The 24498-nt window shown below is 41.6% G+C and overlaps 1 protein-coding gene across 4 annotated transcripts in view; it reads right to left on the reverse strand.

The window, feature by feature from the left end:
* Positions 1 to 24498, reverse strand: part of LOC140463097 (microtubule cross-linking factor 2-like) — a 117205-nt gene that overhangs the window by 22695 nt on the left and 70012 nt on the right. For all 4 annotated transcript variants that reach the window (XM_072556820.1, XM_072556819.1, XM_072556821.1 and 1 more), the window contains 4 exons: positions 22367 to 22492; positions 14852 to 15082; positions 14025 to 14189; positions 12774 to 12941 (listed from right to left, as the gene is read on the reverse strand). In XM_072556820.1, coding sequence (XP_072412921.1) covers positions 12774 to 12941; positions 14025 to 14189; positions 14852 to 15082; positions 22367 to 22492 — 690 coding nt within the window. The remainder of the gene's footprint in view (positions 1 to 12773; positions 12942 to 14024; positions 14190 to 14851; positions 15083 to 22366; positions 22493 to 24498) is intronic.

The raw sequence follows: 24498 nt of genomic DNA on the forward strand, positions 1-24498 counted from the left end.
CTGTAAACAGCAATTAATGCTCAATTACTAACTTGAACTGAGATTATTTGTGTTCCTTTACCTGAAGGTGTTAAAGGTTACAAGGTAAAGGTGGGTTTGAGAGTTAGGTCGCAGATCAGCCATGATTTGATTGAATTATGGAACAGCTTAACTTAATAGCCTATTCTTCCTGTGTTCCAAATGACAATATCACAAAAAAGCAAATTACCATTTTAAAATGGGACTACGAGCAAGAGGCACTTCTTCATTGATAGCTACCATCCATAATAAAACTTTGAATATAGGATGGATCTTTTTTTCAGTGGTTAATTACGGTCTACCCTTCAGACTGAAATTCTGAGTTCAATATATTAGTCATAAGAGACCGAATCACAAATGCATTTAGAACCACTAATAAGGATTTAGTCATGCCTTGGCAACTTGATCCGATATCATACGTACTACTCAGACTCGAGCTTCCTGTTACAATTACATTTCTTGAACAACTGGGGATGCTTAAGTTCTTGACTCTTAACTACCAAATACCAGAAGAGTTAGAACCATGACATATTACCTACCATTCATCACAATGGATACATGTGTTACTTTCTGTTGAAACTGTTTGGGAGAAAGGGCAGCTGAAACACTGACAATGCCACAAAAATCCTGAGAACAGGAAAAAATAGTCAACTTCTATCAAAATGGAGATGAGAGGTTATGTTTATTAACGTCTTGCAAAATTTACATTTTTTTCATATAAACATCACATGATTATACAAAGATTAATTGAAGTAAAATTAGACTGTACAATATTACTGCAAACTCAATTAGCTAGAATTTAAATAGCTAAAATGTGGTTGTTAAGATATAATCTTGCATCTCCATTCTGATAGGAAATATCTTTCCTTTGCTCAGAATCATTGTGGTGGTAACAGCCTCTTTACATCTCCCACTAGAACTACACAATTACTGATATCATAAGTGTTCACTCCAATATGAAATAAAAACATGCCATTTTGTACTCACAATGATATAGTCAAACATCAGTTGGTTGGCATGGTAACTGAATCTGAGAAACTCTACAGTATTCTATTTTCTGAGATTTTGTTTCCATCTTTAGGAACTATTAAATCACACTGCAGAAAATGGGGTCAGAATCTTCTGTTGAAATAATGGTGTGGCTAATGGTATTCAGCATCATCTATGCACAGAAGTTATGGGAATCTCAGGAGGATAAATGTTCACTCATCATAGAAATACAAGCAATGCTTTTGAACTGTGCCCTTCCACGATTTCCAGTGTGAAAAGAACATTTTGCTATCTGCTTCGCTATTCAAAAGGACTGTTAAAAACTGTTGTATGTATGTGGTAGATGTGAACTAATCTTGTAGTAGTAAGTTAAGGCTTGTCCATTTGAAATCCAGAAATGGGAGTAAAGGTTGCATTTAAAAAGCACCTTACCACCTCTCCTTTCAATATCCAGCAGTACTGCATGCTGAGAGAGCCAGTTCAGAAAATGTATTCCAAATTTGACCATAATTTGCTCAAGCAACACATCTGGCTTTATTCATAATGGCCTTTTAATCTTGTGATAAGTGATAATTACTGTCAAACCACCTCATAGGAACAACACTTTACTATTACAAGCGTGGAATCTAATTTTCTCAACTTTTAATTGTCGTTACCAGATATTTTTTAAAAATATGTTTTTTTATAAAAAGGGTCCTGTTGTCTCTTTCTTCAGTTCTCTCTCTATCCAACTGTACTTTTCCTCACTTTATTTCTCTATCTGACTTTGGATTCACTCACTCTAATTTACAACTCCTTCTCAGTTATTTTGCTGTGAAATTTCACAATCCTTCAGTGCGCTAGATACATATGTGCTTGCCATGTTCACTCAGGTCCCAGATATATCCTGTTTCAGTCTCACTATGAAAATATCTTCTTTTACTTTCATCAGCTTTCCATGTAAAGAAGTTCAATATACAAACATGGAAGGCCATTATGAATAAAGCCAGATGTGTTGCTTGAGCAAATTATGGTCAAATTTGGAATACATTTTCTGAACTGTCTCTCTCAGCATGCAGTACTGCTGGATATTGAAAGGGGAGGTGGTAAGGTGCTTTTTAAATGCAACTTTTACTCCCATTTCTGGCAAATACTAACTGAAAATTCCCAAATATTAATGAATTTTCATAAAGATGAACAATATCGGTCTCTTGGGGATTATTTTCTCACAGTAAGGTTCATGAGACAGTACATAGCATACAAATTTCCTTCTGAATCACAGCATTGAAATTCCCAGGGCATAACATGCAGCTGTGTCCCTAGGTCAGTCCAGGGAAACCGTGGTATGTTGAGCTAAACAGCTGTAAATTACAGTTACATCAGCCAACATCTGCATGTCATGGTGTAAAGTAATGCAGACATTAGCAAGCAAATAAAGGAGGGAGGTGGTTTTTATTTGTTTTACAAACAATAGTGTCAAAGAATTTAGTGATCCTCTTGAAGTTTAACATTTGGACAGATATATGAGTGTTTTGTAATTTTAGATTTGAACTCTCATCCTGAATATTAGCTCATTATTGTATTAAGTGTTGCAATCCACAAGTGGCAACATGCCTGTAATATTAAACTACATGACTTAAGTTATTCTAATATTCTATAGCAACTTCACACCACTGAATTACTGCATACTTGGCTGCCACAAAAATCTGTGATGCTCTGAGAGAGATGGGGCCAGATTTTTTTCTCAAATTCACGTTTAATGCTACTCAACATTATTTCTCCTTATGAGGTGCAGCAACCTTGAGGGTCAGATGTGTGGTTAAACATGATAATTCACATTTACCAACTGAATTACATAGAAATGCAACTTCACACCATTCAAAGTTTGAATATGAAGTATGACTCAATAAAGTGGTGCTTAAAAGAAAAATATAAATTTTTATTTTATATTTCTCTTCTGTCTCGTTTTCATTTCAACACTCTTCATTCAATCTTTCCCACTTTTCATTTCTCATGGTGTTTGATTTGACATTGAATTCATTTACTCCAATTCACATTTCTTCTCAGTTCCTGCTCTGTTTATTTCACAATCATTTGATTTGATTGCTCAAGGAGGTAAACAGATGCTGCTCTGTTTACTCAGGTCCCTGTACTCCTTGCTGTACCATCATTTACTTGCACTTGCAGCAACGTTTCAGCTAAGATTTAAAACTCTAACATTCAGCACATTGGTTCACTAGGAATTTTAACAATGGAGAAGAGCAGGGGTTCAATTTTCTTTTATAGCTTTCAAAAGTAAGGTTCTATGTTATAGATTGGAAGAGTTGCCAGCCAATTTAAATCACTGTAGAAATCATAATGGTAGAGCCTGACAAGATATTTCTAATATATTATATTCAATTTAAAAAAGCATCGTCATGCAATGCGTACACAATGTCACTCAATGTTAGGGGCAATGTATCTTTGCAGGACTGATGCCTATGATAAATCACCATACTAAAAACACACCTTAATCTGCAGCTGCCAAAATATTTTACACTTGCCTTTCAGATGCTTTCGGTGGGTATGTCTCAGTGTACATGAACCTTGGGGAGGTGTGCTTTGATCGGGATTTCATAACCCACGCCAGCACTCATGAATGATGGTGCATGTGTTTGGCGACAGGGGTATTGGTGTTGGCAATTTTTGTGTATTCCTCAAAGTGGGAATCCCGATCCTGAAAGAAGCACATGGGTATTGCACCAAGATATTGCTGACCTGTGAACAGGTCATTAGAAAGTGGGATGGGTTTGGGTTGAAAAGACAGAAAATTTGTTTGTTCAATAAAAGTAAATAAATGCAGCATTTTGTCACCTGATTCACACCTCCATGGGGAAATGGAAACCTGGCCTCATGAAAAAGACATGAAGCCACTATGGACTTCAGTAAGGCGTTCAACAAGATTCCCCATGGGAGACTGGTTAGCAAGGTTAGATCTCACGGAACTGAGGGAGAACTAGCTATTTGGATACAGTCCTGGCTCAAAGGTAGAAGACAGAGGGTGGTGGTGGAGGGTTGTTTTTCAGACTGGAGGCCTGTGACCAGTGGAGTGCCACAAGGATCGGTGCTGGGTCCTCTACTTTTTGTCATTTACATAAGTGATTTGGATGTGAGTATAAGAGGTATAGTTAGTAAGTTTGTAGATGAGCAGCAGAGGAAGTGACGGCAAACAGAGGGGCAGCCGGGAAGGAGAAGGGGGAGTATAAATACTCACCCTTTAATCACCAACGGTCATTTGAGTGGGAGCAGCAGCCGAGGAAAAGCGAACCCGGGAGACTACAGCTAAGGTAAGACAGTTTGTTTCAAAATTACTTACCTGTAGCGGGCAGCGGTGTTTTTTTTCTCTCTCTCTTCACAAAAAGAGCGGGAGCAGCAGAGGAAGTGACGGCAAACAGAGGGGCAGCCTGGAAGGAGAACGGTGAGTATAAATACTCACCCTTTAATCACCAACGGTCATTTGAGTGGGAGCAGCGGCCGAGGAAAAGCGAACCCGGGAGACTACAGCTAAGGTAAGACAGTTTGTTTCAAAATTACTTACCTGTAGCGGGCAGTGGAAGTGAGGTTGGAGCGCATAGCTGGGCGGGAAGGCAAGTGATTAGTATTTGAGTGGGTGTGTTCTAGACCCCAGGTCCTACTTTCGTAGGGCCTCCCTCCCACCCTCCTCCTCTAACCTAACTTTAAAGTCCACAGGTTATTGACTCAGCGTTCTTGTTTTTGGAGACAAAGTGTACAGTCATGGCAGCGCAGGCGGTGGAATGTTCCTCCTGCAGGATGTTTGAGGTAGGGGTGACCACCGATACTCCTGCCGACTTCGTCTGCAGGAAATGCAGTCAGATCCTGTTCCTCACCGAACGAGTTAGGGAACTGGAACTGGAGCTGGATGAGCTGAGGATTATTCGAGAGGCTGAGAGGGTGATCGATAGAAGCTACAGGGACATAGTTACGCCGGAGAACAGAGGTAGCTGGGTAACAGTTAGAGGTGGGAAGGGGAAGAAGCAGGCAGTGCAGGGTTCCCCTGTGGTCGTTCCCCTAAAAAATAAGTATACAGCTTTGGAAACTGTTGGGGGGGACAGCCTTGCAGGTGTAAGCTGCAGTGAAGGGGTCTGTGGCTCTGAGACTCAGAAGGGAAAGGGGGAGAAGAGGAGAGCGCTAGTTATAGGGGACTCTCTAGTTAGAGGGACGGACAGGCGGTTCTGTGGACATGGGCGAGACTCTCGGATGGTTTGTTGCCTCCCGGGTGCTAGGGTCCGAGACATCTCGGACCGTGTCTTCAGAATCCTTAAGGGGGAGGGTGTGCAGCCAGAAGTCGTGGTACACATTGGCACCAATGACATAGGTAGGAAGAGGGGTGGTGAGGTCATTCAAGAGCTCAAGGAGTTAGGCTTGAAGCTAAAAGCTAGGACAGACAGAGTTGTCATCTCTGGGTTGTTGCCAGTGCCACGTGACAGAGAGGCAAAGAATAGGGAGAGAGTGCAGTTGAACACGTGGCTGCAAGGATGGTGTAGGAGGGAGGGCTTCAGATATTTGGACAATTGGACTGCATTCTGGGGAAGGTGGGACCTGTATAAACAGGACGGGTTGCACCTGAACCAGAAGGGCACCAATATCCTGGGGGGTAGGTTTGCTAGCACTCTTCGGGGGGGGTTTAAATAATTTGGCAGGGGGATGGGATCCGGACTTGTAGTCCAGCAACTAAGCTAGCTGTGTGTCAGGATGCCCAAGACTGTAGGGAGGCTGTGGAGAAGGTAGCACTGACAGGGACTACTTGCGGACACAGAGATGGGCTCAAGTGCGTATACTTCAATGCAAGGAGTATCAGAAATAAGGTGGGTGAACTTAAGGCGTGGATCGGTACCTGGGACTACGATGTTGTGGCCATCACGGAAACATGGATAGATGAGGGACAGGAATGGCTGTTGGAGGTTCCTGGTTACAGATGTTTCAGTAAGATTAGGGAGGGTGGTAAAAAAGGAGGGGGGGGGGGGTGGCATTGCTAATTAGAAATGGTATAACGGCTGCAGAAAGGAAGTTTGAGGGGGATCTGCCTCTGGAGGTAGTATGGGCTGAAGTCAGAAATAGGAAAGGTGCAGTCACCTTGTTGGGTGTTTATTATAGGCCCCCCAATAGCAGCAGAGATGTGGAGAAACTAATTGGGAAACAGATTTTGGAAAGGTGCAGAAGCCACAGGGTCGTAGTCATGGGCGACTTCAACTTCCCAAATATTGATTGGAAGCTCTTTAGATCAAGTAGATTGGATGGGGCGGTGTTTGTGCAGTGTGTCCAGGAAGCTTTTCTAACGCAGTATGTAGAGTGTCCAACCAGAGGGGAGGCCATATTGGATTTGGTACTCGGTAATGAACCGGGACAAGTGGTGGGCTTGTTAGTGGGTGAACATTTTGGTGATGGCGACCACAATTCTGTGACTTTCACCTTGGTTATGGAGAGAGATAGGTGCGCACAACAAGGAAGTTTTTACAATTGGGGGAAGGGAAATTACGATGCTGTAAGACAGGATTTGAGGAGCATACGTTGGGAGCATAGGCTGTCAGGGAAGGATGTGGTGGAAATGTGGAACTTTTTCAAGGAGCAGATACGACGTGTCCTTGATATGTATGTACCGATCAGGCAGGAAAGAAATGGTCGTGTGAGGGAGCCTTGGTTGACGAGGGAGGTTGAATGTCTAGTAAAGAGGAAGAAGGAGGCTTACATAAGGTTGAGGAAACAGGGTTCAGACAGAGCAGTGGAGGGATACAGGATAGCCAGAAGGGACCTGAAGAAAGGGATTAGGAGAGCTAAGAGAGGGCATGAAAAATCCTTGGCGGATAGGATCAAGGATAACCCCAAGGCATTCTATGCGTATGTGAGAAACCTGAGAATGACGAGAACGAGGGTAGGTCCGATCAAGGACAGTGGTGGGAGACTGTGTATTGAGTCGGAAGAGATAGGAGAGGTCTTGAACAAGTACTTCTCTTCAGTATTTACGAACGAGAGGGACCGTATTGTTGAAGAGGAGAGTGTGAAACGGACTGATAAGCTAGAAGAGATACCTGTTAGGAAGGAAGATGTGTTGGACATTTTGAACAACTTGAGGATAGACAAGTCCCCCGGGCCTGACGGGATATATCCTAGGATTATGTGGGAAGCAAGAGAGGAAATTGCAGTACCGTTGGCAATGATCTTCTCGTCTTCACTGGCAACGGGGGTGGTACCAGGGGACTGGAGAGTAGCGAATGTTGTGCCCCTGTTCAAAAAAGGGAATAGGGATAACCCCGGGAATTACAGGCCAGTTAGTCTTACTTCTGTGGTAGGCAAAGTAATGGAAAGGGTACTGAGGGATAGGATTTACGAGTATCTGGAAAGACACTGCTTGATTAGGGACAGCCAGCACGGATTTGTGAAGGGTAGGTCTTGCCTTACAAGTCTTATTGAATTCTTTGAGGAGGTGACCAAGCATGTGAATGAGAGTAGAGCAGTGGATGTAGTGTACATGGATTTTAGTAAGGCATTTGATAAGGTTCCCCATGGTAGGCTTATGCGGAAAGTCAGGAGGCATGGGATAGAGGGAAATTTGGCCAATTGGATAGAAAACTAGCTAACCGGTCGAAGGCAGAGAGTGGTGGTAGATGGTAAATATTCAGCCTGGAGCCCAGTTACAAGTGGAGTTCCGCAGGGATCAGTTCTGGGTCCTCTGCTGTTTGTAATTTTTATTAATGACTTAGATGAGGGAGTCGAAGGGTGGGTCAGTAAATTTGCAGATGATACGAAGATAGGTGGAGTTGTGGACAGTGAAGAGGGCTGTTGTCGGCTGCAGAGGGACTTAGATATGATGCAGAGCTGGGCTGAGGAGTGGCAGATGGAGTTCAACCCTGCCAAGTGTGAGGTTGTCCATTTTGGAAGAACAAATAAGAATGCGGAATACATGGTTAATGGTAGGGTTCTTAGTCAGGTGGAGGAACAGAGGGATCTTGGGGTCTATGTACATAGATCTTTGAAGGTTGCCACTCAGGTGGATAGAGTTTGTAAGAAGGCCTATGGAGTATTATCGTTCATTAGCAGAGGGATTGAATTCAAGAATCGTGAAGTGATGTTGCAGCTGTACAGGACTTTGGTTAGGCCACAGTTGGAGTACTGTGTGCAGTTCTGGTCGCCTCACTTTAGGAAAGATGTGGAAGCTTTGGAGAGGGTGCAGATAAGATTTACCAGGATGTTGCCTGGAATGGAGAGTAGGTCATATGAGGATAGGTTGAGAGTTCTCGGCCTTTTCTCGTTGGAACGGCGAAGGATGAGGGGTGACTTGATAGAGGTTTATAAGATGATCAGAGGAATAGATAGAGTAGACAGAAACTTTTTCCCCGGGTACAACAGAGTGTTACAAGGGGACATAAATTTAAGGTGAAGGGTGGAAGGTATAGGGGAGATGTCAGGGGTGGGTTCTTTACCCAGACAGTGGTGGGGGCATGGAATGCGCTGCCCGTGGGAGTGGTAGAGTCAGAATCATTGGCGACCTTTAAGCGGCATTTGGATAGGTACACGGATGGGTGCTTAATCTAGGTTAGAAGTTCGGCACAACATCGTGGGCTGAAGGGCCTGTTCTGTGCTGTATTGTTCTATGTTCTATGTTCTATGATACCAAAATTGGAGGTGTAGTGGACAACAAAGAGGGTTACCTCAGATTACACCAGGATCTTGACCAGATGGGCCAATGGGCTGAGAAGTGGCAGATGGAGTTTAATTCAGATAAATGCAAAGTGCTGCATTTTGGAAAAGCAAATCTTAACAGGACTTATACACTTAATGGTAAGGTCCTAGGGAGTATTGTTGCACAAAGAGATCCTGGAGTGCAGGTTCATAGTTCCTTGAAAGTAGAGCCACTGGTAGATAGGATAGTGAAGAAGGCATTTGGTATGCTTTCCTTTCTTGGTCAGAGTATGGAGTATAGGAGTTGTGAGGTCATGTTGTGGCTGTACAGGACATTGGTTAGGCCACTGTTAGAATATTGTATGCAATTCTGGTCTCCTTCCTATCGGAAAGATGTTGTGAAACTTGAAAGGGTTCAGAAAAGATTTACAAGGATGTTGTCAGGGTTGGAGGATTTGAGGTATCCGGAGAGGCTTAACAGGCTGTGGCTGTTTTCCCTGGTGTGTCGGAGGCTGATGGGCAATCTTACAGAAGTTTACAAGATTATGAAGGGCAAGGATAGGGTAAATAGGCAAAGTCTTTTCCCTGTGGTCGGGGAGTCCAGAACTAGAGGGCATAGATTTAGGGTAAGAGGGGAAAGATACAAAAGAGAGCTAAGGGGCAACGTTTTCACACAGAGTGGTACGTGTACAGAATGAGCTGCCAGGTGAAGTGGTGGAGGCTGATACAATTGCAACATTAAAGAGGTATTTGAATGGGTATATGAATAGGAAGGGTTTGGAGGGATACGGGCCGGGTGCTGACAGGTGGGACTAGATTGGATTGGGATATCTGGTTGGTATGGATGGGTTGGACTGAAAGGTCTGTTTCCATGCTGTATTCTTTATGCCTTTAAGAAGGACTTACTCTGTGCTGGTTCCCTTGAGGGAGGATGTTGTCAATCAGGTGCTGAGGTGTCTTCTCAATGGAAAGCAGAGTAAATAGCTTAATATTTTAAAAAAATTGGATAAAGGAAACATGAGTAGGTGGAGTCAGACTCACACAGACCTAGAATTTTGCTTTAGTTGTTGAAGTTGGAATTTTTGGATTGGAGGCTGGTGGATACAGCTCTCTTTCTGCAATGGCAAAAAAACCCGGGAGTTTTCTCTCTGCTCTTAGATTCATTTTTTTGGTTTTTCATTTCTGCTGGACTAGAGGAGATAACAAGTAAGGGAATTCTGGTTTTCTGGATTTGCCTTTGCGGCAAACGTATTTACAGACTGCCTCTATGTTGAAACTGTTGATGAGTAGTAGTTAAATAATACTTATTTTAAATTAAGTATTTTAAGAGAGTTTAAATTATTTCAATTCTTCTTTTTGGTTTGTATTTTAACTGTAGCGTAAGAAATAAAGTGTAATTTGCTTAAAGCCTAGTAGTTTGACCAATTAAATCATATTTGGAACACGTGCCTTTAAGAAAGTTAAAAACTCAGGGTCTCAGTTATCTCCTTGATATATTTTTTGGTTTAGTCTAGTCCATAATACCACTCTGCTATGTGTGACAAAGTCAAGATTAACAGAAGAATTGTGAAGTCATACTGATCAGGAAAAGGTGGACAGACTGGATCTCTTTTCACTAGTAAAGCAAAGTCTGAGGAGTGACCTAACAAACATCTATAAAACCATGAAGGACTTTGATAGAATAGGCTCTGTCCAACCTTGCCTCACTAAACAATTTGTCTCAGGATATTTGGTCAATTTCTCCAGTGCATCTTGTGAATGGTACAAGATGCACTTCAGAAATTCAAAAGATCCTTAGACAGTACCTTCCAAACCCATGATTAATAATATCCAGAAAGACAATGACAGCAGATACATGGGACCATCACTAGCCCAAGTTCCCCACTAAACCACTCACCAACCTGACTCGGAAATACATCACTGTTCCTTTAGTGATATTGAGTCAAAATCCTGGCACTCCCTTGGCATTGTTAGTCTCCTTACAGCACATCATCTGTAGCAGTCCAAGAAGGCAGCTCACCATCACCTTCTCTAGGGAAACTAGGAACAGGCAATAAATGCTAGGCCAGACAGCAATGCCGGTGTCTTAGCAGTGAATAGAAAGAAATCTTCCCATTTCAGTTATTAGTTTATAAAACCTTCTCTGAACAGCCTCCCAAGGCATTTACATATGAGGTACGATGACCAATACAGAACACCTCCTAAATCTACTCTGTCAAGCTTACTAAGAATTTTTTATGTTTCAATAAAGTCTCCTCTCATTCTTCTAAACTCCAATGAATACAAGCCCATCGATCGCTCCTCATAAGGCAATCACTCCATACCTAGAATCAACCTAGTGACTCTTTTCTGGACTGGCTCCAACGCCAATCTACATTTCGTTAGATAAAGGGTCTAAAACTGTTCACAGTATCTTGATTTTTTTTTAAAAGTCCATTCATCTATGGGATGTGGGTGTCACTGGCTAGGCCATCCCTAAATTGTCCAGAGGGCAATTAAGAGTCAACCACATTGCTGGGTCATCTAGGCCACACCAGGTAAGGATGGCAGCTTCCTTCTCTGTAGGACATCAGTGAACCAGGGTTTTCCTGACAATCAACAATGGATTAATGGTCATCATTAGATTCTTAATCCTGGATCTTTTATTGAATTCCAATTCACCATCTGCCACAGCAGGATCAAACCTGTCCCCCCCGAACCTTTCCTGGATCTGTAAATTAACAGTCTGAAGATAGCATCACTAGTCTGTTGCCTATGTAACTTGATGAATCAGATTTGATGCACATGTGCATAATTTCAAAATATGCCAATGATTCAAAATGAAAACATTGTGAAATGTCAGGAGTGTAATGCATAACTTCAAAATTGTATATACAGGATGGCACAATGTGTGGACAAGTGGCAAGTAAACTTTAATACAAAAAGAGCGAAGTGGTTAATTTTGGTACAAAGAACAGAGATACCAACTCAGTTGGTTATAGAAGCAGAGAAACTTAAATGGTAAGTACACAAGTCATTGAAGATAGCTGGACAGGTTAAAAGAAATGTGTACAAAGTATACACATCCTGCACTCTATCAATAGGTGCAGTGTACAATAACAAAGAGATTATGTTGAACTTGTATAAGACAATAGGATATCCTCGGCTAGAGTACTGTGTCCAGTTCCAGGAGTCTTGCTCTAGGAAGAATATGAAGCAATTAGAGAGGCTGTATAAAAGTTCATGTGAATGGTTCCAGGGCTGAGGAACCTCAGTTGTGACATTAGATTGGAGAAGTCAGAACGGTTTCCTTGAAGAAAAGACTGACAGTGCATTTGGTAAATGTGTTCAAAATCATGAGGGGTCTAAACAGCAAGGTTTCTTCACATTTTTCCAGGGAATATTGGCGTCACTGGCAAAGCCAGTATTTATTGTCCATCCCTAATTGGCCTTCAGTTGACTGGCTTGAAGGCAGGCTCAGAGGTCAAATAAGATTCAATACAGTGCTGTTGATCTGGAGTCATACATGTGGCAGACTAGGCCTAATTGGTCAAATGTCCTTTCCTAAAGGGGATTTGGGCTTTAACAATTGTTAATGGTTCCATGGTTTTCAGATTCATTCATTAAATTCAAACTTCATAGTTTGCTGTGGTGGAATCTGAACCAATATTCCCACAGCAATAGTCCAGGTCTCTGGATTACTAGTCCAGTGACACCACCGCCACTATGTCACTACCTTTCTCATGAGTGATCTGAAAGAAACAAATCTCACTCATGAAAGAATTAAAAACAAGAGGGCACAGATTTAAAGTAATTGGTAAAAGAAGCAAAAAGATTCTTCACAAAGCAGGTAGTTAAATTCTGAATCACACTGTCAGACTGTGTGATGCAGGCAGGTTCCAGTGAATTTTCAAAACAGAATTAGACCATTATCTTAAAATGAAGAGTGTGCAGGGTTGCAGGGAGAAGATTGAAGTATAGCACTAAATGAACCTTAACACAATGCTACAAATGTACCTTAATACCCTTTGATATTAAAGAGCACAATCTAGCCTGGGACTATTGACAATATGCTAAGGATAACTGTGAATTATTGCTGACACCGAATAACTGCCTCAAATTCTGCTTACTTGTGCAACACGACTTTTGAGCTCCACTTTTTCTATCTCCCAGGCTGACTTGGCGTTTGCAAACTCGTGTTGAAGATCATTTGTTCGCCTTCTTTCCTCCTTTAGTTCTGTGCAAAGGTCCTTTAAAATCATTTTAATGTCTCCCACAACTCTACTATATTCATTTGACTGCAAAATATAAACCAAGCATACAATATCATTGTTAAAAAGCAACATGAAAATCCTTGCTGTAATGGATGTCACCCTAACAAAATTGACAATTAATTCTGAGCTTGACAAATACCAATAGATTGATGAAACAGAAATATCAGTAATATTGTCTCACTTTAGTTTAACAATTGTTATTATAAATTGGCCTTCTTTTAAAAAAAAGACATACGCCAAGTTACAACAACACCATAATAACAACAAACAACATACACTTAAGAATGGATCTTTGAAAGAACCATATTTAAATCATTTCTTCTTCCAGAAAATATTTGGCAAATTTCCGCATCAAGTTTACCTTACCTCCCCAGAAATTCAGTAGAAGGGTAACAGGGTAAAGAAGGATTCAATTATGCAGAAAATTGTTGCTGTAAATCTATTCAGGCAGAAATTGAATTTAACACAGTAACGCAAAAAGCTAGCCATGGAATCAAACTAAAAAATACAATACCAAAATGGCCAAGAAATACTTGCGAAAGGTACAACAGCAGATGGGGCAAACAGACTGACTCTCACAGGAATCAATGGCCGGACTTCTGCTGTTGCTAATCCATGCAAATCATTTGAATTCTAAAGTTAAATGCAAATTTTAAAATTTGGTGACATCGTCAAAAGAAAATGATGTAGTAGCAAAAAGGCATGCAAAACAATTTAAACCACTTAGGTAAATGGTAATCAAATGATAACCCACCAAAGATGTCCACTGCACAGATGTCATTCAGATGGTGCAATGATCTAGTATTCTGCAGCTTAAACAGGTTAAAGTTCCAGTGTGTCTTTACACACACACACTTTTTAACAATATAAAAATCTTGCAAATGAGTCTATCACCATAATGATATATTATACTTGAAAAGAGTATAAAAATTGTGATGGTAACACTGAATAATTACTTAATTCAGAAATCTCTCGAGTAAAGTCTTTAATTGAGATAAATCTTGTACTTTAATAGACAGTTGTTTTGGCAACTTATTTCAGACAGTATGAAACAGATATGAATATCCAGAAGCAATGCAGTAATTGGCTATTTAAACAATGGCATACCTGCTTTGCACATGATGTAGGAGGAGATTTCTCCACTGGAACAGTCAAAGCCTCCTCAAGGATATTGTGAGATTGGTCATCTGTTTTCACAGTCTTATTGTCCACTTGGCGAGGGGTCAGCTCCTCCTCTTCAATAAGCAAATATAAATCTTTCACACTGTTAACCTGCCAAATGCATTGAAGCACAAGAAATGTTTCTCTAAATTTCATTCATGGTCACAGGGTGCACACAATGGTGCAGTGTGCACAACAACAGTGAATTTTTAGTTTTGGTACACAAATGTTCAATTCTAAAAATTATTACAACCCACTGATAGAAACAGATATCAACTCTTGGTATATAACACTACTAACTATAACTCTAATCTCCTTATTAATTCCTCTTCACACACGCACACACACAAAACAAAAGGGAAAACAGATTATTGGTGGAAATAGAAAACAAGTGGAAAGGCAATGCAATGGTCTTTGCTTCAGAGTTTTGATATTGAGATGACTGTTTTTCAACGAGCCAAGTCCTCAGTGTTTCAAACCTCCTCAGCATCTTCTATGTTTCAATAAGATTGCCTCTTACTTGCTGAAACTTTCCAAGACCATGTGCCTAATAAGACCATGAGTCTTATACATTGTTCCTGCAATCTACTCTGAAGTTCTAATGTATATGCATTTTACATACATATACTAATCAGATGAATTTATTTCCATTAACATGTGCTCATTGCAGCTATTTTATACATTTAACTCTGCACTACTTTATTGTTTTGAGTCCTCAAATAGACAATAGTGGGCCAGACTAACAGATCTGTTAAAAATGTTGAATACTGCACCTCTAGTAAATCATCACCATCATTATCCATCTTCTTGCCACATTTCCAGTGTTTCAGGAACCATTTCAGTTTCATGTAGAGAAGGAAGAGGTTTTGTTTGAATTGATCTGCTTCCTTCACAAACAGGTTTTTCTCTTGACTCCAGAATTTCTGCTCAAGTCTGGTTTGCAAATTCAGGCTCTGCAGCTCAAAATCTCTTCGCACAAGAGCCTTTTGTTGTTCCTCTTTAAGCTATGGAGAGAAATTAAAGAATCAATGAAAAATATAAAAGACTTAATTTAGATGAGCACTGAACTAGGCCATGTGTGTCTTCTATCAGAAATTCATGAGTATGTGTCATGCTTCATTGTGCACTCACCCTTACCATACAAAACAGCTGTTCAAACTGATATATGTTGTTATTCTTGTCAAACCCCATAGTACTCGCTTAAGTACCTCAGCAAAGAAAATTAATAACCGTTTTCAGTTCCTCTGATCATTGGATACAGTGTTGAATTTGCTAGTACTGAGTTGTGAATGTGATATGTACCTCAAGGCATTCTCAATGCTTAAATGTAAATAGGAAGACAGCAAGACAGGCCAAAGGTGATTCAATTTCCCTAGCTTCTCCCTGAAGGCGCTGTACAAAATCTGCAAATTGTGCAAATGCATAAATATAGAACACAGAACATAGAAAAATACAGCGCAGAACAGGCCCTTTGGCCCTCGATGTTGCGCTGATCCAAGCCCACCTAAACTACACTAGTCCAATATCCTCCATATGCCTATCCAATGCCCATAAAGAGGAAGAGTCCAACACTGCTCCTGGCAGGGCATTCCATGAACTCACGACTCGCTGAGTAAAGAACCTACCCCTAACATCTGTCCTATACCTACCACCCCTTAATTTAAAACTATGCCCCCTCGTAATAGCTGACTCCATACGTGGAAAAAGGTTCTCATGGTCAACCCTATCTAAACCCCTAATCATCTTGTACACCTCTATCAAGTCACCCCTAAACCTTCTTTTCTCCAATGAAAACATCCCTAAGTGCCTCAGCCTTTCCTCATATGATCTTCCTACCATACCAGGCAACATCCTGGTAAACCTCTTCTGCATCCGTTCCAGTGCCTCCACATCCTTCCTATAGTATGGCGACCAAAACTGCACACAATACTCCAGATGCGGCTGCACCAGAGTCTTATACAACTGCAACATGACCTCAGGACTCCGGAACTCAATTCCTCTACCAATAAAAGCCAGTATGCCATATGCCTTCTTCACTGCACTACTTACCTGGGTGGCAACTTTCAGAGATCTGTGTACATGGACACCAAGATCCCTCTGCTCATCTACACCACCAAGTATCCGACCATTAGCCCAGTACCCCATCTTCTTGTTACTCTTACCAAAGTGAATCACCTCACACTTAGCTACATTGAACTCCATTTGCCACCTTTCTGCCCAGCTCTACAGCTTATCTATATCCTGCTGTAACCTGACACATCCTTCCTCACTGTCAACAACTCCACCGACTTTCGTATCATCCGCAAACTTGCTCACTCAACCTTCTAGCCTCTCCTCCAGGTCATTTATAAAAATGACAAACAGCAATGGTCCCAAAACAGATCCTTGTGGAACACCGCTAGTAACTGCGCTCCAAGATGAACCTTTACCATCAACTACTACCCTCTGTCTTCTTTCAGCCAGCCAATTCCTAATCCAAACCTCCAACTCACCCTCAATGCCATACCTCCGTATTTTTTGCAGTAGCCTACCATGGGGAACCTTATCAAACGCCTTGCTAAAATCCATATACACCACATCTGCGGATTTACCCTGGTCCACCTCCTTAGTCACCTTCTCGAAGAATTCAATAAGGTTTGTGAGGCACGATCTGCCCTTCACAAAACCATGCTGACTATCCTTGATTACATTATTCCTATCCAGATGTTCATAAATCCTATCCCTTACAATTCTCTCTAAGACTTTGCCCACAACAGAAGTGAGGCTCACCGGCCTATAGTTACTAGGGTTATCCCTACTCACCTTCTTGAACAAGGGAACCACATTTGTTATCCTCCATTCTTCTGGCACTATTCCAGTAGACGAGGACATAAAAATCAAGGCCAATGGCTCTGCAATCTCCTCCCTTGCTTCCCAGAGAATCCTAGGATAAATGCCATCAGGCCCAGGGGACTTATCTATTTTCACCCTTACCAGAATTTCCAACACCTCTTCCCTACATACCTCAAAGCCGTCCATTCTAATTAATTGTGACTCAGTATTCACATCGGCAACAATGTCCTGTTCCCGAGTGAATACTGACGAAAAGTATTCATTCAGTGTCTCTTCAGCCTCCACACGCAACTTCCCACTACTATCCTTGACAGGACCTATTCCTACCCTAGTCATTCTTTTATTCCTGACATACCTATAGAAAGTCTTTGGGTTTTCCCTAATCCTACCAACTAAGGACTTTTCGTGTCCCCTCCTTGCTGCTCTTAGCTCTCTTCAGATCCTTCCTGGCTACCTTATAACTCTCAATCGCCCCAATTGAACATTCACGCCTCATCTTTACATAGGCCACCCTCTTCCCTTTAACAAGGGATTCCAATTCCTTATTAAACCACGGCTCCCTCACATGACCCTTTCCTCCCTGCCTGACAGGTACATACTTATCAAGGACACTCAATAGTTGCTCCTTGAACAAGCTCCACATATCAATTGCGCCCTTGCCTTGAAGCCTACTTTTCCAAGCCACGCATCCTAAGTCGTGCCTCACCGCATCATAATTTCCCTGCCCCCAGCTATAACTCTTGCCCTGCAGTGCACACTTATCCCTCTCCATCACGAGAGTAAAAGTCACCGAATTGTGGTCACTGTCCCCAAAGTGCTCACCTACCTCCAATTCTAACATCTGGCCTGGTTCGTTACCCAGAACCAAATCCAGTATGGCCTCACCTCTTGTTGGCCTGTCTACATATTGTGTCAGGAAACCCTCCTGCACACATTGGGCAAACACCGACCCATCTCACGAACTCGAGCTATAGTTTTCCCAGTCAATATCAGGAAAGTTAAAGACCCCATAACAACCACCCTATTACTTTCACTCTTTTCCTGAATCATCCTCGCAATCCTTTCTTCTACGTCTCTCGGACTATTAGGAGGCCTGTAGAAAACTCCTAACAGGGTGACCTCACCTTTCCTATTCCTAACCTCAGCCCAAACTACCTCAGATGGCGAGTCTTCATCCATCGTCCTTTCCACCGCTGTAATACTATCTTTGACAAGCAGTGCCACACCTCCCCCTCTTTTACCCCCACCTCTGACCCTACTAAAAACACTTAAACCCTGGAACCTGCAACAGCCAATCCTGTCCCTGTGCTACCCATGTCTCCATAACAGCCACAACATTGAAATCCCAGGTACCAACCCACGCTGCAAGTTCACCTACCTTATTTCGTATACTTCTTGCATTGAAGTATACACAGTTCAAGCCACTTTCCTGTTTACAGGCACCCTCCTTTGAGATTGATGCCATGTTCCTAACCTCCCTACACTCCAGGTCCTGCATCCTAAAGCTACAGTCTAGGTTCCCATGCCCCTGCAGAGTTAGTTTAAACCCCGCCCAAGAGCACTAGCAAACCTCCCCCCAAGGATACTGGTGCCCTTCAGGTTCAGGTGTAGACCATCCTGTTTATAGAGGTCCCACCTTGCCCAGAAAGAACCCCAATTATCCATATACTGGAATCCCTCCCTCCTGCACCATCCCTGTAGCCACGCATTTAACTGTTCTCTCTCCCTATTCCTCGAGTCTCTATCATGTGGCACAGGTAACAAACCAGAGACAACAACTCTGTTTGTTCTAACTCTGAGCTTCCAACCTAGCTCCCTGTTTTTTTTTTCCCCAATGATTTTCTCCCTACTCATTATTCAAACAAAGGGTGTCTGCAGGCCTATGATGCCTCAATCAAATGCCCATTTTTTGACAGTTTCAACTAGAAAGGCTCAGCATTTAGGGAGAATCCCTGGAAGACCAGTCTTCAACAATAGCCCCAATCCAAACTTGCTTTATCCATGCTAACACTGTTAGTGCTTTTCTAATAGGTCATTGAACAGAGAGCAAATATTGAACTTTTCCAGTTTCATAGCACTCCAATCAATGCAAAACTGTCATTCTCTACTGCATGCAGTCAAATCACAGAATCTCAGAATCATACAGTATAAACGAAGCCTTTCGGCCCATTGAGTCTGTACCATCAAAAATACAACACTACCCATCCTAGTCCCATTTTCTTGCACTAGCTCAGAGTCCTGAATGTTGTGACCCTTTAGGTGCTCATCCAAGTACTTTTCAAAAAGGCTGAGAAGTGTCCGGCCTCAATGACCCTCTCATGCAATGCATTCCATACCGCCACCATCCTCTGGAAAAGGTTTTTCCTTTCATCTCCTTAAAACCCTTCACATTAAAATTACACCTCCTTGTTATTGAACCTTCAACCTAAGGGATCAATTGCTTTCTATTCACCTTGTCTATGCCTCTCAAAGTCTTATAAACCTCAATCAGGTCACCTCACAACTTTCTTGCTCCAACAAAAACAACCTGAGCTTATACAGTCTCTCTTCACAGCTGAACTGCTCCATCCCAGGCAACATCTTGATGAATCTCCTTTGCACCCTCTCCAATGCAATCACATCCTTCTGATAGTGCAGTGACCAGAAGTCCAGACTGTACTCCAGCTGTGGCCGAACTGAAGTTCTGTACAGTGTCAACACGACCACCCATACGCCTTCTCAATTACCCTATTAACCTGTCCTGCCAACTTCAGGGAACTATGGAAAAGCACCCCAAGATCACACTGTCCCTCTGAGCTTCCAAGTGCCTTGCCAGTCATCGTGTACTCCTTTGTCTTGTTCGTTCTTCCAAAGTGCATCACCACATCCATCAGATTTAAATTCCATCTGCCACTGATCTGTCCATCTGACTCATCCATTCATATTCTCCTGTAACCCAACATCTTTCTCCTCACTGTCAACCACTTGGCCAATTCCTGTGTCATCTGCAAACTTACATATCATCCACCACTACATTCTCATTTACATCATTTATGAATATGACCAACAATAAGGACCCAGCACTGGTCCCGGTGGTATGCCGACACACACCAGACTCCAGTTACACAAACAAACAGTCTTCTACCACCACCCTCTGTCTCCTGTCATTCACCCTTACCTTAGTCACTTGGTCACCTCAAAAAGATTTGTTAGGCATGACTTCCCTCTAATAAAGCTATATTGAATATTCCTGATCAATTAACTTTCTCCTTCACTATTTTCTCCAATAGTTTTCCTACCATTGATGTTAGATTTACTGGTCTATAGTTCCCGACTGATCTCTACCACTTTCTTCCAAAGTGGAACCACACAAACTGTCCTCTAGTCCTCTGGCACTTCTGTTATGACTTGAGATGATATAAAAATTTGGTTCAGGGCCCCTGTAATTTCCTCCCTCCTCTCTCACAGCAACCTGAGACACTACTCATCTGGACCTGGGAGTTTGTCAACTTTTAATCTACCAGAACCTCAAATATCTCCTCACTTCTTATATCAATTTGCTCAAGGACCTCCAGTCCATCTTCCCAAATTCTGTATCTGCATCATCCTTCTCCCAAGTAAATACTGATGTGAAGTGCTCATTTAACACTCTACCAATGTCCCTGGCTTCATGCACAAATTGTCTCCTCTGTCCACAACTGGCCCTACTCTTTCCCTTGGTATACTTGTACAATACCTTTAGGATTCTCCCTAATTTTGTCCACCAGCATTTCTCATGTTTTTATCTTATAAGCCTCTAAAGTCAATCAAAATTACTAAGTATGGTTTAAGTAAAAAATGATAAAAAGGTATAAGTATACACACTGATTTCTCTGGAAATTTGAACTTGATCGGCTAGTTATCCATATTGATTTTTAATAATCTGTTTTTAAATGGCATTGGATAGACCAAGCAATGATCATTGCAAGTTACTGAATTCCATTTTCTGCAGGAATCAGTCAACAGAAGTCCACTTTGATAAACAAACCATTTCTCAAAATCAGAACTGAACTTAAGCAGATTTATCCAGTATTTCTTTTTTGCTTATGAAAGGGCATTTCTGCATTTCTCAGGTGGTCACAAGGGTGGCTATTCCGTTCAATGGGGAGTATTATTGGTGAAGACAGGATTCAGCAGTACTCCTTCCATTAAAGAAATTAAACTGCTTGATCTTAGATTTAGTTTGCCTCTAATACGACAAGTTTCCAATGAAACTATGGAGATGTGAACTATTTCCTTCGACTAACAATCGCTAGTTTTGTCTCTCAGAAGAAAGAGACAGAGACAGGCAGATAGAGAACAGATTAACACAAACTCTGGTAACCAATGGTTAAGGGAATGAAGTAAAGGTAGAAAAAAGTAGTTATTTTAGAGTCATAGAGCTGTACAGCATGAAAACAGACCCTTCGCTCCAGACCACATATCCCAACCTAATCTAGTCCTATTTGCCAGCTTTTGACCCATCTTCCTCTAAACCCTCCCTTTTCATATCCCATCCAGATGGCTTTTAAAAGTTGAAATTATACCAGCCTCTACCACTTCCCCTGGCAGCTCATTCCATACACACACCACCCTTTTAAAATCTTTCCCCTCTCACCTTCAACCTATGCCCTCTAGTTTTGATCTCCCCCTTACTGGGGAAAAGACCCTATCTATTCATCTATCCATGCCCCTCATGATTTTATAAGCCTATATAAGATGACACCTCAGTCTCTGAGGCTCCTGAGAAACAAATACATTTTAAACATGCACATGCTTGTTTGGCTTACTATTTAGCCTATTTAACATGAACAATCAAAGTGGTAGATAGTTGTCTATGTACTATGGAATGGTCCAGTAAAATGCCCTGCAGTGTGATTTTCCATCTGTGCCAGTGCCTGTTTCTCAAGTAAAGACCTTTAAAAGTAAAGGTAGATTCACCACAGTCCTACAAGACCATATGAATGTTTTGTCACTCGAGAGAGAACTGATAGTGGCTTAACCTGAGAGATACCATGCTTCAGGTGAGGGGAAACATTGTGAAGGAGAATCTTTCATGGTAACTACAGCCAGCTGGTAATCTCAATTCAACCTTCATGGTAATCTTAACCCATGCTGTTGATATTGCTCTGCATTCCAAACCAGCTTTCCAGCCAACTGAACTGACCAACAGCCAACTTTAAAAGTCATACCATGTTGAAACTATTGAGTAAAAGTACGATGACATTTTGTCTGAGCAGGAACTTCCTACTTTTTTTGGTTCAATGTTGGACAGACATAAGAAAACTGAGTAAAATTATTCACCAAACTCCTCAAGAATGAGCAGCTGCAATTTTCAATTAGTAACATTTAACATTACAATTAGCAACATTTAACATTACTTTTCTATAGCATATTTGAGTGTCAATTTAAAACTCAAAATTCTGTGAGAAACGATCAATTGTTCCTCTTCAACTGACCTGTGACATTTTCTGTTGAAATCTCATTGCATCTTCATTTCGAAGCTCTCTTTCCTGAACAAGCTGTTCTTGCAGTCCTCGGATAGTCTCCTTAGCTTCAGATAAATCAAGTTGTAGTTCCTTGACCTGGTTAAACAAGTCATAAGTTGTAGTTGGGTTATGAAGAAAATTTCAGACTGCTTTTCCTCTTGATTCACCAAATACTTCTCAGATTGCTTAATACCTGCCCGCAGTGGAGAGGGTAGGATACTGTCACCCATAGGAAGTACTGTAGACACTGCAAGCAGCTTATAAGAATGACGGTACGAGATAAACCTTTCTGTTTAATGAACAATTAACAACTATGGCAGCATCCCAGCAACACTGAGTATTCTAACTTGAGATATGAAAAGCCAACTTTTTTTTATCTGGGTGCAGAGTCATGTTTTGGTGTGAAAATGGCTACATTTTGATTTTGTTTCAGAGGAAAACTGATTTTCCCGTCCCTGCGCTATCTTCCTTGAGCCAATTTACAAGTTGGAAACACCTAGCGTGCAAAAGGCACACCACCCCCTGCTGAGGTCAGATGCCCCATTTTAAACAGGGGCCAAAATCAGGTTTTCCTCCTCCACCCATATTTTTGTCCACTCTTCGAGGGTTTTAGAAGCAGATTAAAGTATGTCAGGCTTGATAGTTTGTGAAGAGAACGCAAAGCCAACTGAGGGACAGGAAACATTCTGAAAGACAAGTGTAAAATACTTTGAGACCTTCACTGCCACTATTAGCAGCAATACTGTAATCAAGCGTTTTTCACACTGTGATTTATAATAAGGATACAAAGATAAAGTAATCCTTACATTATCAACATTGTATATTTGTTCACATGTAAGTACCATGATGCATTAAGAACTTGTACCCTCTCCTGTCACAATTTCCTGATTCAATGGGACTAGAAGATCTGGCTGATTTTTTTGTATATTGGGAAATGGGGGGCAATCTCCCTGCTCCTTCTAATGATAGGCTTTGAAATGGAAATCTGTTCAAAGAGTGGAGCTGGAAGCCTTTGGTTTGACAGCTGTTCTATTATGAATGCTTGGCCAGGTTTCAAAAGCTTCAGTTCTGCAGGTGGTCTTACTGATCCAAGAATGACAAACTGTTGCAAATCTACTTTAAAAGAAAATGTTTATGATAGGTTTTTCTTTGCTGGTTTAAAAATCCAATTGGCAGTTAAGAGATTACAATTTGTTCGCTTGGGTTTTTGACTTCAACATCAATGAAAATGAATTTAAGATCAGTTTTTTTTAAAAGATTGTTAGGAGGTTTAATTTTATTTTCCCCAATGACTGTGAAGTATTTCCCAAGTCTATTGCATGACTTTTGAGGATTATATGTAATGCACGCTGGGAAAGTGATGATAAATGCAAAAGGGTGGAGTGGCACTGCTCTGGGGAAATTGGGGAGGCATTGAATGGAATGGAGTTGATCAAGGCAGTAATGTTTAAGGGGCTTTTAGGAGCCAGCCTGCTGTGTTGGAGACTGAACTGGGCTTTCCAATCCACTCCAAACTCTCACCCTTATGTGTTCTTGCAACTCACAAAATTCACTGTGAACCTGAGCAGTGCAAAAAGAGACCAAAAACCCATCACAGACACATGGGTCAGGTATTCATTTTCAGATCTGCAATAAAATGTGCAGATTAGCTTTCCCTGAGAACTTCCTGCAAATTTGACCCCTGGGGCCATATTAGCATTCATTTTGAGACGGTTGGAATACAAGAGCAGGGATGTACTGCTGAGGCTATATAAGGCTCTGGTCAGATTGCATTTGGAATACTGAAAGCAGTTATGGGCCCTGTAACTAAGGAAGGATGTACTAGTCTTAGGAGTGGTCTAGAGGAGGTTTACAAGAATGATCCTCAGATGAAGGGCTGGTCATATTAGTGGCAGTTGAGGAGTCTGGGTCTCTATGGAGTTTAGAAGGATGTAGGGGGTAGATCTGATTGACACTATGGAGAGTCTGGATACAGTGGACATTGAGAAGGTCCACTAGTAGAAGAGACTAGGACCAGAGGGCATAACCTCAGAGCAAAGATGACGAGGAATTTCTTCAGCCAGAGGATGGTGAAGCTGTGGAACACATTGCTCAAGGCTGTG

The sequence above is a fragment of the Chiloscyllium punctatum genome, chromosome 37, assembly GCF_047496795.1.
Source record: "Chiloscyllium punctatum isolate Juve2018m chromosome 37, sChiPun1.3, whole genome shotgun sequence".
In the NCBI taxonomy this organism is placed as follows: domain Eukaryota; kingdom Metazoa; phylum Chordata; class Chondrichthyes; order Orectolobiformes; family Hemiscylliidae; genus Chiloscyllium; species Chiloscyllium punctatum.